Here is a 16,082-nt window from a genome sequence, read left to right as displayed (position 1 = left end):
CCAATTTCAGTACCAGGCAAATTGGTTGAAACTATAGTAAAGAACAAAATTATCAGACACATAGATGAACACAATTTGTTGGGGAAGAACCAACACAGCTTTTGAAAAGGGAAATTATACCTCACCAATCATTTAGAATTGTTTGAGGAGGTCAAACAAACATGTGGATGAGGGTGTGCCAGTGGATACAGTGTACTTGGACTTTCAGGGCTGGTCTACACTAACGCTGTAAGTTGATCTAAGTTACGCCTACTTCAGTTACGTAATTTACTTAGCTGGGGAAGACAATTTACTTGTCTTCCCCAGACCTGCTAAATCAACACCAGGGATGCAAACCCATACTCTGGGTGTCCCTAGCCTCTGACTGCCAGAAGCTGGGACTGGACAAGAAGGGATGGATCATTTGATGATTGCCCTGTTCTGTTCATTCCCTCTGAAGCACTTGGCACAGGCCACAGTCAGAGTGAGAAGACTGGATACTGGGCGAGGACCATTGGCCTGACCCAGTATGGCTGGTTTTATGTACTGGGTTCCCCATCATCTAGCTGCTGATCTTAGTCAAGACACAGGGAGCTGGTGCTGGCTGTGTCGGACATACAGAAGATGGAGAGCTGGGTGCAGTCCATGTGCTGCTGACACTGTAGCTTTGATTGTCTCCTCAGCTCTCCCTAAAACATTATACCAATCTTGAATATCATGGTAGATATCATGAGTATGATGCCCCAAAGCTGAGTGCTTTGTGGGGGACAGTTGTCCAGGACAACCCCCTAGGCTAGATCTAAGCCATTTCAGGACTTCCCTTTCCTTTCATCCCTGGATGGGCTCCCCTTGACTAAAGGCAAGAGGAGGGCATCCATGGGAGGCAACAAGTGCTGGCTCTGTGCCAGGCCCTGGCCTCAATCCCGACTGACAGACTCAGGACACCTGCAGGTGGTATTGGAGACTAGATTTTGCTATTTTCTCTCTGAGCTGGCTTACCAAAGGGAGGTCGGACACTGGGCTGGGAAGTCTCTTGAGCTGAATGACTGTTTCTTGATGCAGGTCAGACTGCTAGGTGTTGGGGTGTGTGGGGCGCACTAGGTTCCTTTCACTAGAAGATGACAGCTGACAGTCTCTACCAGTCGGTGTCCCAGGTGCTCTCTAGTCTCTCAACTGCAGGGGAGGGCAGTGGCAGAGTCTCAGGGGTGGCCCTGATGCCATCAGTGCCTCTATGACAATATAGGAGTGGGCTGGGAGCATGAATTTCTTAGCTGCTCTTAGCTGGCTGTTTTTGGAGGTCTGCGAAGCCATCCCTGGGGCAGGTAAACTCTATGGAATAAGAATTCTCCACAGTGTGAAGTGATGGGCTGTGGGGCTGTTTGAGTTAAAGCAATTTCAAGTCCAGAAGGCTTCTGTGTGGTGTGACTTTGCTGTCCATATGGCAGAAGAGAGGCAGTCTCTTTCTGTCCCTTCATGGCACCAGCATGGGTTTGTAGGATCCCTTTCTTTTGTCTCAGCCTGCTTCTATCATGCTACTTCCAGCGCTGATGCTCAAGTTTCCTTCCTTCCTACTTTTCTTGTTGCAGGTTCTTGGAGAGCCACAGTGATCCATGTGGGTGGTGGGGAGATGGTTTTGGTGCTGGGGTATCTATGGCCACAGTAGAGCCTCACTGATCTCTCTACCCCTTGGTGTCTCAGGTAGGTGGAGTTTTCTGTCAGTATAGTAGTTTGGTGAGATCCAAATTTTCAAGGAGCGCTATACAAATAGTTTATTTTTTCTTCACAATGGGGAAAACTCTTGTTTCTGCCTGGATGTGGAAGTAGTCTGACAAGGCTGGAGGAGGCTCATGTTTTATAACCACTTCCAGCCTTAGGATGCAGGCCAATAGAATAATACTCCTGTGCTCTTTCCTATCTGGTTTTAAATGCAGTGAAAGGGCTTTTTAGTGTCTGCATTGTGAGTATGACAGATGTGGGGATGAGCAATGCAGCAGACATCTTGCTTTGGCTCTAATGTTTGAACAGGGCCATTCTCTTCCTGTGATGGGCTTTTTCTGCTGTCCTAAGGATGCTACAGACAGCCTCCGAGCAGTGGCTGATACGATTCTACAAAGACATATGATGTGACCACATGTTTCTAGACTCCATTTTGGGATGTCAGTGTTTTTCCACTGACCAGTCTGGGAACTAAGGTTTGAAACAAAACGTTCCCGCCATATGCAAAAGCTATGTAAGGCAGGGAGTGACATCACCAGGGATTCTTCGCTCCCCACACAAAGAGACTCCGGAGGAACAAAGACTGAACTGGGGGAAGTGCTGAACCCAGGCTAAAGGAATTTTTAGCCTGTGAATGGAACACCTGGGGATTCCAAGCTGCAAGCAAGTGCAGCTTGCCCCTTAAGAATCTGCAGCCTGCTCATATTATCACCTGGGGTGAGAATCTGTTATTCATATCCAATCTATTTAGCATACATGCAGTCCTCGGACTTACGACACAATTGGTTCCTGAAAGTCGCGTCTTAAGTCGAAAACATTGTAACTCGAATTTCCCATAGGAACAATATCAGATCGAGTATTGTAAAGTCGAAACCGATGTCATAAAGTCAAAACACAATGATAATTTATAAACGTCGTAAATGCCATTCGTTGTAACTTGAACATCGTAAAGTCGAGGACTGCCAGTATTAAGTTTAGTTTGCATTTTTTATTTGCTAGGTAATCTGCTTTGATCTGTTTGCTATCATTTATAATCTCTCTTTTTTAGTTAATAAACTTATTTTTGCTTTATCAAAACCAGTGTGTGGGAAACATAACTCAGGGGTAGAAGGCTATTGCATATTCCTCTCCACATTGATGGATGGGGTGAATTTTATGAGCTTACACTGTACAGTTCCCTGTGCAGTGCAAGATGGTATAATTTTGGGTTTATACTCCAGAAGGGGTGCATGCCTGAGAAGCTGGTTGTTACCCTAGCTGTCGCCTTCCTATGCAGGGGCTGGTCAAAGCACCTGCATGAAACTGCAGGTGGGTGTGTCCCTACCTGTATGTATGTTGGTGAAAGTGCAAGCTGAAGCCTGGATGGCTTTGCAGCTTGTCACAGCAGTACAGTGTAAGAGGGAGCCCAGGCTGGTGGGTCAGGGAGGCTCAGTGGTATCCCAGCTCCAGGTGGCACCTCAGGGGGAACCCATCACAGACCCCTCTCAGGGTTAGGGCCCATTACAAGGGGGGCTGCACAAACACATAGGGAGACATAATCCCTGCTCCAGAGAGTTTACATACACTGTTGGGACAATACCAGGCTCTAAGGTCACAGATAAGACAGATGTGCCTAGAAGGGCTCTTCCAGACAATTTTTCTGATTTACCTCCCCTGCTCCTTACCCTCAGCCTGCTGCTGGGTGTGGAAACGCTGAATCTGCTCTCCCCGGGTTACGGACACTTTACAAATGAGGCATTTCAATAGTTCCTCTTCCTGGACTCCAAATTGACCCTGGGAGAGAAGGGACCAAAGAGAATAGTCAGTTTCAATCCCTGGTTCCATAGTGCAGTGGCTATGTCTCACCACCTTTGTGCGCCACCCAGTACAATGGGGTCATATCCTGACTGGGGCCTCTGGACGTTATCGTAATGTAAATAATAATAAGACATTGTGGGAATCAAGCCACAAACTCTGCAGCCACCACTCTCCTTAAGACCAGCTTGCTCACTCGCTCTCACGCACAAACAGCCCTCTTGGGCCGCTGCCTTCCCAACCCCCACATACACTTTCCCAGCACTTACCTCCAATTATTTACATAACACATTATTAATTGCCTGTGCTGAAATCTGCGTCAGAGCTCTGCCCATCCTTGAAGGGGAGGAAGAGACATTTAAAACATGATCCTATGGCTCCTGGTTACCATAGAACCAGAGTGCTCTCCAAAAGTAGAAAGCTATAGCACGGAAATTTCTATTCCTGCGCTGCTGGCAAGAGCAGACTGAGCCTGGGTGCAGAGGTTTGGCTTTTACTTAGCTCCAAATACAATGAGGTTAGTGCTCATTCTGATTTCACCAGGCAGTGAATTCCAGAGTCAGAACCCGGCTCCTGTGACGGTTCCATCTCCTGCAATCACAAGCCTCCCCTGCAGAGGGGCAGCTTCATGGTTGCAGTAGCATGCAGTCACTGTGGAAAGTTGAGGAGAGAGGGAATCTCTCTGTAGCCAATTATTTGATTTTATTATTTATTTTGTCGTTATAATTAACTAACATGACATGTTATATATAATTATTGTATCCTAACCAAACTTAAGTGATAGGATTATAAAAGTATAAGATTGATTAGTAGTTAGAAGGGATAAATATGTATTAGGTATCTAAGTAAGGCTGAAATACAAAGCCTATAGGCTGAGGCCTGTAAGATTTTAGCTTAGATATTTTAGGCCTTAGAAATAAAAAATACTGACATCAGTAAGTAACCAAAAAATAACCCAATGCCATAAGATTATAGGAAAAGATGTACCAAGAGATGAAATTGAAAAAAATTGGTCAAAAGATTAATTTTAGATCGCAAAAATGCTCTAGAAGCACATTTTTGTTTAACACGTGCCTTAACCACAGGATACAGGTTGTGCATCAATGCTAATGAGAATAAAAGGAACTATACACAACCTATAGAAACACCAAACACCAAACCAAACCAAACCAAACGGAAAAGACGGTTGACACTTTCATGCACATGCACACAATGTAGGTATAGGCAAAAATCACATTATAGAAAGAAGGTGCCCAGATTGGAAAAATTGAGCTTCCTATAGAAAAACTCCTCCAGGAACCATCCCTCTACTGATGATCACTCCATAAAAGACCCATCAGACCCTAACACTATCTAGGAGGATGGGAGTATGATTGCAGCTACAATTTATACATGCTGTGATATTCATAACTGTGCTAGTAACTTGAATAACATTGATAAAAGATATTAGACCTTACTCTGTAATTGCATGTGCTACTTTCCTTGATTTTCATGTGTTCTTATGAATGCTAGATATGAAACAAGTGGCAGAGGTAACTGTTGAACTCGAGAATGTAGCTACCAAAGCTGAATACATCTAATGTCACTAAAATTACTTTAACTAAAAAGGAAAGGCTACATGTCAGGGAGCTGGGGCCCATCTCATGGTGGGGCTTTGAAATCAAGATAGAGACCTAGAATTGGATTTACTCAATGGGAAGCCACTGTTGAGAGTAGGGCATTGAGGTGGCAGAGGAGGGGGTGGCACACAGCAGCCTGTTAAGCAGATGAGCTGGAGCTTTTTCAAGCCAGGGAACATTATTCTTAGCGAGAACTTCAATAGTCAAGCTCAGATTACAGGAAACTGCACCCCACCAAGGCCAGATCTGATGCAGTGTGCAGGAGGGCCTGTGGGAGGAGTGGTGCTGTCAGATCAACAGGTGAGAAAAAGTCTAGTACCTGTGTTTTGACAAAATGGGGATGAGAGTGATGTGGGTGTCAGGCCAGGGAGAAAAAGGTTGTAGTAATTGAAACAGGAGAGATCAGGGTCTGACCAAGTGTTTTAGCTTTGAGGAGAGAGAAGACGGATCAGGTTTTCGATACAATATGGAGAAAGCAGGATTTGGATGCTGCCAGGATATGAGGGGCTGAGATAGAAAAGAATTGGTCTGTAGCCCCAGCCCATCTTCTCCTCCAATTCTGAACCTGGCTTTGAACTGAGTAACCTGCTAGTGGTTAAAACCCACATAAGGTGCATGGTGGGAGAGAAGAGGACTTGAAGATACCAGTCACTAGGGCAATCTGGTGCATTCCTGGGACAACTCCTAATTCTTTTGTAGCATCTTTAGAATCAGTGATAGGAGTCCCCTCTGCTGCGTCAGTCAGGTGTAGCATAAGCAGCACCCAAAGAATGGAAGGACCCCTGCAGTGGACCTCATCTACCCTTCATACATGGATTTAAAGACCATTCCTAATATAAATATTCCCCAAACCTCACACGGGTCCCCAGTGGGAGCACAATCTCGTCTCACTCCTCTGAGCCTCTCACTCGACTCACCGCTGAAGCCTTCAGCCACCCCCTGGAGGCTTCACTCACTCTCACGGCCCCATTGTTCTCCTGGGACTGGAAGGTCACATTGCCCAGAGACAGGACTCCGGCCAGGATTGCCTGCATGTCCACCTGCTCCTAAAATACACAACAGAGATCGCTTGGGGTTGGTACCCACAAATGTACGTGGGCATGTACATACACATGATGAGCAACAAGCAGCCCTCTTCCAGTGGAACTTCAAACTTCCTGCAGTGGTGGAGGGCGAGGAAGGTCAGGTATGTGGCGGGGGGGAAGGGAGCTCTGCACTGAATCTGTTAGCCTGTGAACAGCACAGCAAACTGAAGGAGGGAAGTAGAAGTGAGTCAAATGGGCTAACTGAGCAGAGGGGGTGGAGATGGTGACAGAGTGCCCACTGTACTCACCTGTTCCTGGAAGCCCACCATGTCTAGGGCATTACGCACTTCCCAGTACTTGTGCTTCCAGGACTCAGCCACACCCTCTGCCCTAAACCAGCCGCTTATGTACCTGGGGAGACAAGTGAGTCAACTGATATTATTTGTATTAGGGTACAGTCTACATACTATGATGCTCTGCACCCCTGTATTCAGCCCATGCATGCTATTATAATAACCTTTGTACGAATATGCCTTGTGAGGTATCATTTGAAAACTCGTAACTCACTGGTCAATATTATGCTGATAAAGTTATAAGATTCCACTGTATGGTGTTACTAAGACGTACTCTGATCTGGGAAGCAGCCAAACCAGTTCCTCAGAGACAAAATACTTAGTCCTTCCATGACCGCAGGGGACTAGACTAGATGACTTCTCGAGGTCCCTTCCAGTCCTAGGATTCTATGAAAAGACAAACTGACGCCTCAGCCAGGTGTAAACAGGCCAAATGGGCCATCACCTGCTAAATGGCTATACATGGGCCATGCACACAATGACATGAGCAAAAAATCTACATCTTAAAAAGTAACAGCTTGGGGTTTCCGTCCACAAAGACTTTTTGTCTCAAAAAAGGCAAAGAACTATAACAAGGGACGGCAGAAGTCCCACATCATTCTTCCCTTTCTCTCTGCCCACAGCATCCACGATACCTGACAATCAAAAGAAGGGGGAGGGATCCTGACTGAAAGAAGTTCAGCCATTAAGACTGCTGAAACATGTGGTGAGAGAGACCTTGCTTTGAATTCACTCAAGTTTGTTGTTAGGCATTAGTTGTGTTTTACTTTTATTTTTATTGTAACCAATTCTGACTTTTATGCCTCATTAGTTGTATTCACTTAAAATCTATCCTTTTAAAATTAATAAACTTGTTTTATTGATTTATCTAAACCTGTGTGTTTGAATTGAAGTGTTTGGGAAACTCCATTTGGGATAACAGGATTTGCACATATCATTTTGTATTAATAAAATGATGAACTTCATATGAGCTTGTGCTGTCCCGAAGAGAGCTGGGCAGTACAAGGCATACATCTCTGGGGCAAGTCTGGGACTTGGAGTTTGCTGGTGTTACTCTGTAGTGTAATTCAAGAGTAGCTGGCTACAGCACTCATACAATATAACTAGGAATAATTTACATGCTGGAAGCTGTGTGAACAGACCAGGAGTGGTAGCTCTCACTGTAAAAGGCACCCCATGTAGGAAAGCTGAGGGGGCACAGCTGTTCATCAGTTCAGATTGTACCCTGAGTACATCACACATGTCTCATATGAGAGCATTGTGCAGGGCAGTCTCAGTGAGTCAGTCCCTGCCCCAAAGAGACAGCGCAGACATAGGGTGGGGGGAAGCAGAGGTACAGAGAGGGGAGTGATTTCCCCAGGTCACTGGCAGAGCCAGGAACAGAACCCAAGTCTCCTGAGTCCCAGACCAGTGTCCCACCCATTAGGCCACACTACATCTATGTTCAGAGCCCAGCTGCAGCCTTCCAAGACAATCCCCCAACCCTGTGCTCTCCTCTCATTACTCAACCCTCACACCAGGACAAATCCTCTTCCCCCACTCCTTCCCTTATGGGGCTGTAGGAGCCCATTATTCTGACCTGCACTCCACTGAAGCCAGAGTAGGACCTGCCACTCGCGTACCTGTACAATGAGGGATCTAGCAATCCATACATCTCCTTTTCCTCTGCAGTGAGCCCAGCAAACATATAGTAGAAGACATGGAAATTCCTCTCTCCAGCATCTTGTTGCACCACACGAGACTTCTCTAGCAGATACTCGCTCAGCTTGGCGCCCCTCACTACATGGGGAAGGGGCAGAAGGAAAGAAATCACCACACAGATGATGGCTTCCACACACCCAGAGACCTAGTCCTGGGTCTCACCTGTACTCCTTTGGAACCTCAGCTGCATGTATTTTCCAAAGCGGCTGCTGTTGTCATTCATCACGGTTTGTGCATTGCCAAAGGCTTCGAGCAATGGGTTCACCTGGAAGGGAAATGTACAGAGTTGATGGGGAGGTATAAGCAACAGGGAACCCTTAACATCCCCTCCCATCTACAATGGCCCAGCTAGGTTGCAGAAGGTATCAGAGGTATCATGTGAAACAGCCTCATGGCCTCTTGAGGAGCCATAGGGGGAAAAAAGAAAGATTTGAGTCGCTCAAATCCGGCTGGAAATGCACACAGTGACAAAATAATCCAATGCAACCATGGACTGTATAAGCAAAGGCACCACATCCTGGAGCAAGGAAAGGACAGTTTGTCAGGTCCTAGAGAGAACCCTTGGGATTCTGCCCTCAGCCCCTCAATCCCAGAAGCCTCCCACTTCCACCAAGCAGTGGGGGTTGAGAGGGATCCCTCTCATGGATGGGCCTACATGGGATACTGTGTGCAGGTCTGGGGAACTCAATGACAGAAAGACAGACACACTGGGGGAAGTTCACAGCAGAGAGAGAAATTAATATGGAGCAGAATGACTGAGTTACAGGACTCAGAAAAGAATCTGATAAACTTGGCTACTAATGACTGGGGATGGAAGGGCTCCTCCACATGATAATCTGCAAATCCACTGCTCCACTACAGGTTGCCCTGTGCCCCCAACCTCCTGCAGGTTCCAATACTCCTGCTGCAATTCATAGAATCATAGAATATCAGGGTTGGAAGGGACCTCAGGAGGTCATCTAGTCCAACCCCCTGCTCAAAGCAGGACCAATCCCCAATTAAATCATCCCAGCCAGGGCTTTGTCAAGCCTGACCTTAAAAACTTCTAAGGAAGGAGATTCTACCACCTCCCTAGGTAACACATTCCAGTGTTTCACCACCCTCTTGGTGAAAAAGTTTTTCCTAATATCCAACCTAAACCTCCCCCACTGCAACTTGAGACCATTACTCCTTGTCCTGTCATCTGCTACCACTGAGAATAGTCTAGAACCATCCTCTCTGGAACCACCTCTCAGGTAGTTGAAAGTAGCTATTAAATCCCCCCTCATTCTTCTCTTCTGCAGACTAAACAATCCCAGTTCCCTCAGCCTCTCCTCATAAGTCATGTGTTCCAGACCCCTAATCATTTTTGTTGCCCTTCGCTGGACTCTCTCCAATTTATCCACATCCCTCTTGTAGTGTGGGGCCCAAAACTGGACACAGTACTCCAGAGGAGGCCTCACCAGTGTCGAATAGAGGGGAACGATCACGTCCCTCGATCTGCTCGTTATGCCCCTACTTATACATCCCAAAATGCCATTGGCCTTCTTGGCAACAAGGGCACACTGCTGACTCATATCCAGCTTCTCGTCCACTGTCACCCCTAGGTCCTTTTCCGCAGAACTGCTGCCTAGCCATTCGGTCCCTAGTCTGTAGCTATGCATTGGGTTCTTCCGTCCTAAGTGCAGGACCCTGCACTTATCCTTATTGAACCTCATCAGATTTCTTTTGGCCCAATCCTCCAATTTGTCTAGGTCCCTCTGTATCCTATCTCTGCCCTCCAGCGTATCTACCACTCCTCCTAGTTTAGTATCATCCGCAAATTTGCTGAGAGTGCAATCCACACCATCCTCCAGATCATTTATGAAGATATTGAACAAAACCGGCCCCAGGACCGATCCCTGGGGCACTCCACTTGACACCGGCTGCCAACTAGACATGGAGCCATTGATCACTACTCGTTGAGCCCAACAATCTAGCCAACTTTCTACCCACCTTATAGTACATTCATCCAGCCCATACTTCTTTAACTTGCTGACAAGAATACTATGGGAGACCGTGTCAAAAGCTTTGCTAAAGTCAAGAAACAATACATCCACTGCTTTCCCTTCATCCACAGAACCAGTAATCTCATCATAGAAGGCGATTAGATTAGTCAGGCATGACCTTCCCTTGGTGAATCCATGCTGACTGTTCCTGATCACTTTCCTCTCATGTAAGTGCTTCAGGATTGATTCTTTGAGGACCTGCTCCATGATTTTTCCGGGGACTGAGGTGAGACTGACTGGCCTGTAGTTCCCAGGATCCTCCTTCTTCCCTTTTTTAAAGATTGGCACTACATTAGCCTTTTTCCAGTCATCCGGGACTTCCCCCGTTCGCCACGAGTTTTCAAAGATAATGGCCAGTGGCTCTGCAATCACAGCCGCCAATTCCTTTAGCACTCTCGGATGCAACTCGTCCAGCCCCATGGACTTGTGCACGTCCATAGATTTTAAAGATTCATAGATTTTAAAGCCAGAAGGGACCATTATGATCCTCTAATTTGGCCTCCTCCATAAGAGGCCAGAGAAACTCACCCAGTAATCACTCCATCAAGCCCCTAACTTCTGGTTGAGCTATAGCACCTCCTTTAAAAAGATATCTAGTCTTGAATTCAAATACTGTACTTCAAGTGATGAAGAATACACCACATCCTTATGTTAGTTGTTCCAATGGTTAATTACCATCACTGTTAAATATGTGTACTTTATTTCCAGTCTGAATTTGTTTAGCTTCAGCTTTCAGACACTGAATCTTGTTATCCCTTTGTTTGCTAGATTAAAGAGACCTCTGCTATCTGAAATCTCTTTTCCCCAGGTTGGTAAACATAGGCAATGATCAAGTTAGCTATTTACTCTCTCTTAGATAAACTAAATAGACTGAGTTTCTTTAGTCTCTCACTGGAAGGCAGGTTTTCCTGGCCTTGAATCATTCTTGTAGCTCTTCTGAACCCTTTCCAATTTGTCAGCATCCTTTTGCAGGAGTAAAAAGAAAAGGAGTACTAGTGGAATGCATCGGAATGCATCCGATGAAGTGAGCTGTAGCTCACGAAAGCTTATGCTCAAATAAATTGGTTAGTCTCTAAGGTGCCGCTAGTACTCCTTTTCTTTTTGCGAATACAGACTAACATGGCTGCTACTCTGAAACCTTTTGGAGGAGTGACACCAGAACTGAACACGCTATTCCAGTAATGGTTTCATTAATGCTGTATACAGAAGCAATGCCACCTCCCTGTTTCTACTTGATATTCCCCTTCACATACATTCAAGGATCATATTTGCTCTCTTAGCTACAGCATCTTTACTGACTGCATCCCATACCAGCCTTTCCATGATTTTGACTGGGATCAACATCAAGCTAACCAGCCTATGACCAGGGACATACTGTTTATTCGTTTTAAATATTGGCACAATATTGGATATTTTCTAGTCCATTGGACTAGACTGTTCCCCAGTGTTCCAAGATTTAATAAAAAAACAATATTAATGGTTCAAAGAACTCCTTAGCTGATTCTTTTAACATTCTTAGATACAACTTATCTGGTCCTGCTGATTTAGAAATCTTTAACTTGAAAAGATGCTGTTTAACATCCTCCCTAATTACTGATGGAATATACTGATTACTGAAATAATTTCTATATTCCTGCTTCTTGCCAAATATTTAATGAACCCGTGTCTTGTCTACATCATAACTGACAATCTAGTATTGGATTTATACCGTTGCTAAGATTTCATTTACTCTGTGCTTTTTCCACTCCCAATGACTCATCTGTAGAACCCCCTAAGCCAACTGTGAGTTGCTCTGTGGCCACCCCTCCGTCTGTCCCCCTGCATTCTATTTCAGTGACTCACCTGCAGTATCTGCTGCTCCAGCTGTGAGTTGCCCTTGCACAGGTGCATGATGTGTTGCAGCAGTAGCTTTACACTCTCGGTTTTCCCTGCACCACTCTCTCCGCTGTCAAAAAAGAGCAGAGGGTGAGGACAAGAAACTCTACCACCACTAGGACTCAGATGCTATTCCCCTTATGCCTCAGCGCATCTCCTCTTTCTCTGAACCAACACCCACCATGTACCAACACTACTGCACAGCTCCAGGTGCCTCCTACTGGCAGTTTCCACATTAACACCACCGTGACCCACCCCACTCCCCATGGCAACAGGTTCTATAGGGCACTGATCCCCTAGTAAGCCTCCACACCCAGTGTTGCAATTTAACACCCTCCACTTGAGATTCTTTCTTGACCCTGGGGATGGAGGGGTCTTACCCACATTAACATTGTCTCCCACCTATCTGTGAACTTGACCCATTGGGCAGTCCCTTAAGCAGTGGGGCCAAAAGGAATTTCTTAGTGTCCCCAGCTCTGGGCAAAGAGGGAGGAATGACCTTGAAAGGCACCTGTCTCACTGAATCCTTCACATATACAAGGCATTCCCTCCCCTCCCAACCCTTACAAGCAGAACTTGTCCCACTGCTTCCATGTCCTTAATAGGGCTGTGATCCCATGACAGCATATGTGCACTAAGACTTCACCCTGTGTGAAGATCTGTCAGTCACAGAGCAGAAGCAGGAAATAGTGCACATACTCCAAAGGGCAGGACGGTTTACACACCTGGGCACTGCACTTTATGTCCCAGGTGTGGCTTCTGCTCTGCAGCTCTCTGTGGCTACAGGGTGGAGTGGAGGGGTGATGTACAGTCTAATGGAGTGCTGGGACAAGCAGACTCCTAGGATTCAGGTGGCGGGGGGCTGGTGACCTGAACTCCTCTCTCTAAACAAGACATAGGACAGCAGCAAAGGAGAAAGGGAGATCATCTTGGTTTGACATGCACCAGGCTGGACAGGAATCTAGGGTCAACGCACAGCCAGGTGGTTGAATGTTGCTCTGGTATGAGGGGGAGGGGGATAGTGTGCCAGTTTGACACTCAGCAAGGAGGAAAAGTCCCAGACTGCTGTTATTGGGTTACAGAGAGACACCAGTTTCCAAAAGGGAGTTATGACCCACCCAGACTTCCATTGGATGCTCGTGGCCCTACACAGTAATCACTAAAACCACCTTCTCTTTATGGTATTTCTAAGGCACCCATCATCTATGCACTTAAGCACTGAACAGCTACAAAGAGACTAAGGGCATTTAGCTTCCTATTATTATTTATATTGTGGCATTATCTAGGAGCCCCAGTCATGGATCAGGGCCCCACTGTGCTGGGTATCACACAAACATAGAATAAAAAGACAGAATGTAAGCTCTTGACGTCAGGAACTATGCAATGCCTGCCCTCCCCCAGGCCACAGGGTTGGGGCAGCTGGTTAGTTTTTGGTTTTAATGGGAGCCATGGCTGAGGAAAGGCTCTATAGGTCTCAACCTGTCAGAGGGCAGTGGAGTTCCATCACCAGATCCTGCTGCGGAGATAACTCTGTCCCCTGTGTTGTGCACGCTGAATACAGCTACCTGAGGCTATCTCCCAGTTGGCCAGGTCCTAGCACAAAGCATATTAGGGTGAGGATTTAATTTAGCTCTGACACCACCAGGTATGGAGACAGTGGAATTCAGAGAACAGGGCAATGTGATCATATCTACCTTTGTTACTTAGGAGATGGCTGTTACGCAATGCGCCAGCTGAAGTCTCTGAGAGAGACTTCATTCGGACCCAGCAGAGTGAGTTGCAGTGACTAATCTGGGCAGTGAGGAACATACAGATCACAGAGGCCATGCTATTTCCTGGTCAGTTGAAGATGGGATCTCTCATCTTTGTGACATTGTGTGTGCCCAGAAGCAATGGAATAAAACATAGCCCATCAAAGTAGCATCTAGTATTGAGGCTGTGTGTAAGGCTGCAAATCATTCACGGAGGTCATGGAAGTCACGGCTTCTGTGACTTTCTGTGACCTCCGTGAATTCTGCAGCACTGGTGCAGCTGACCCCAGGACCACACCGGCAGCTGGGGAAGCCCCGGGGCCAGCCGCACCTGCCACTGCTCTGGCAGCCCCAGGCAGTTGGTCCCCAGCACTGCCTTGAAGCAGCAGTCTGAGACCAGGACCATGACCTTTATTGCCCGTGACCTGTCCATGACTTTTACTAAAAATACCCAAGACTAAAACATAGCCTTAGTTATGTGTAACAAGGTTGCCTTCCCTTCCTCCTCCCCCAGATCTTTGCTCACACTAAGTGTCCTCAGTTATTGCCTTTGCTGTTTGCAGATAACACAAACCATGAACTTCCTGTTGTAGCAGCAGAGAAGATAGTTAATAACCTGATATATATATATGATATGATTAGGGCCCTACCAAATTCACCATCCATTTTGGTCAATTTCACGGCCATAGGATTTTAAAAATCATAAATTTCATTATTTCAGCCATTTAAATCTGAAATTTCACGGTGTTGTAATTGTAGGGGTCCTGACCCAAAAAAGTTGTGTGTGTGTGTGTGGGGGGGGGGTCACAAGGTTATTGTGCAGGGGGCTGCAGTACTGCTAACCTTACTTCTGCACTGCTGTTGGCAGCAGCGCTGCCTTCAGAGCTGGGCAGCTGGAGAGTGGTGGCTGCTGGCCAGGAGCCAAGCTCTGAAGGCACAGCCACCGCCAGCACCAGCGCAGAAGGATGGGCATGATATGGTATTGCCATTCTTACTTCTGTGCTGCTGACTGCAGAGCTGGGCCCTCAGTCAGCAGCTATGTCCCCTCAGCCGTTCCCCAGGGGCTTTCGCCTCCAGCTGGTTCCCTCTACTGCCCTGTACAGTTCCACGAAGTCTAATTATGACATCATGGGGTCTCCTGTTTATCATGTCAGGGTTCCACAGCAAATTCACTGTTTATAAGTATCTATCTATGTTATACTGCCCACTGCTGTAGTGTCTAGAACACCCCAGGTCAATAAGATCTCCATAGCCAGGTCTCTGAAGGGCTCGGGGGTGGGGATGAGGGGGTGGTTTCTGCTCTTCTTCCTTCCTTGACTCTGTGGTTATAGGAGCCTCAACTTTGGGAATAAGATTTTTAATCCTCATTATACTAGCTACTGTAGGAGCTGCTTTTCCCAAAGAGGCGGAACCTACAGCAAACCTCACAGTGGGTCAGACTCCCAGTTAGCTCAATCTCCACACTTAACTTCCTCACCCAAAAATATTTACTTCCATCTCTCATGCACTTCACCATGGGCTTTGGCAGCTGTATTGCTCCAGAAAAACAAGTGCCCTCGAATAGGTTGTGGATGGAGATGTGTTTGCAAATTAAGCTGGGTCCTGAACCACTAGGACATTGAATATCAGAACCTCAAACAAGCAATGGAAGAAGACTGGGAAACAGCTGAGGGATTAGAGCACAGGTGTAAAGTATTTGCAGCAGCCCATCCCTTGAGAAGGCAGAGAGCTGGATTTTGCACATCACTTCCTTCTCTGCATTGCTTCTACAGATACAGCGAGTTACAGTTATCCAATCTGAAGGTGACAACAAGCAGATCACCATAGCCAGGTCCTTGTCTGGAAAGAAAGGGTGAGTTTCCTACTAGTATTTCTCACCACTGATGTACCTAATTGTCCAGGCACAGAGAGGAATTAGACTTTCTCTAATTCTTTCCCTTACTCCAAGAGCAGCCATCCATTCTCTAACTCGGAGCCTGATAATATTTATTACCCAAATGATCTGTGATCCCAAAAGCACATCTGCCCCAGACACATATATTCTTTCCCTGTCATGTCCTCTCCTTGTGAGCATTGTTCAATAAGACACATCTGGCCAGAAGCCCAGGCCATCATCATACTGGGGCTCCCTTCAACTTTTGCAAAATTTAACCTGTTACTGGAAAACAGATTAAATGTCTCGTGCCACTGGCCATGAAGAACATTCCAAGGGTGAGCCTGATACCTGACTCTGTATGCCACT

General features: G+C 46.4%; 1 protein-coding gene across 1 annotated transcript in view; it reads right to left on the bottom strand.

Moving 5' to 3' along the window:
- LOC141987126 (myosin-IIIb-like) overlaps positions 1-16,082 on the bottom strand; it is a 143,253-nt gene that overhangs the window by 123,508 nt on the left and 3,663 nt on the right. Inside the window, exons 4-9 of the mRNA XM_074952169.1 lie at positions 12,057-12,159; positions 8,350-8,452; positions 8,109-8,265; positions 6,442-6,544; positions 6,026-6,154; positions 3,360-3,468 (exon numbers count right to left, since the gene is read on the bottom strand). Coding sequence (XP_074808270.1) covers positions 3,360-3,468; positions 6,026-6,154; positions 6,442-6,544; positions 8,109-8,265; positions 8,350-8,452; positions 12,057-12,159 — 704 coding nt within the window. The remainder of the gene's footprint in view (positions 1-3,359; positions 3,469-6,025; positions 6,155-6,441; positions 6,545-8,108; positions 8,266-8,349; positions 8,453-12,056; positions 12,160-16,082) is intronic.

Source organism: Natator depressus, chromosome 5 (assembly GCF_965152275.1).
Source record: "Natator depressus isolate rNatDep1 chromosome 5, rNatDep2.hap1, whole genome shotgun sequence".
Classification (NCBI taxonomy): Eukaryota; Metazoa; Chordata; order Testudines; family Cheloniidae; genus Natator; species Natator depressus.
Note: the sequence above shows the minus strand (reverse complement) of the source record. Positions and strands in the feature narration are given on the sequence as shown.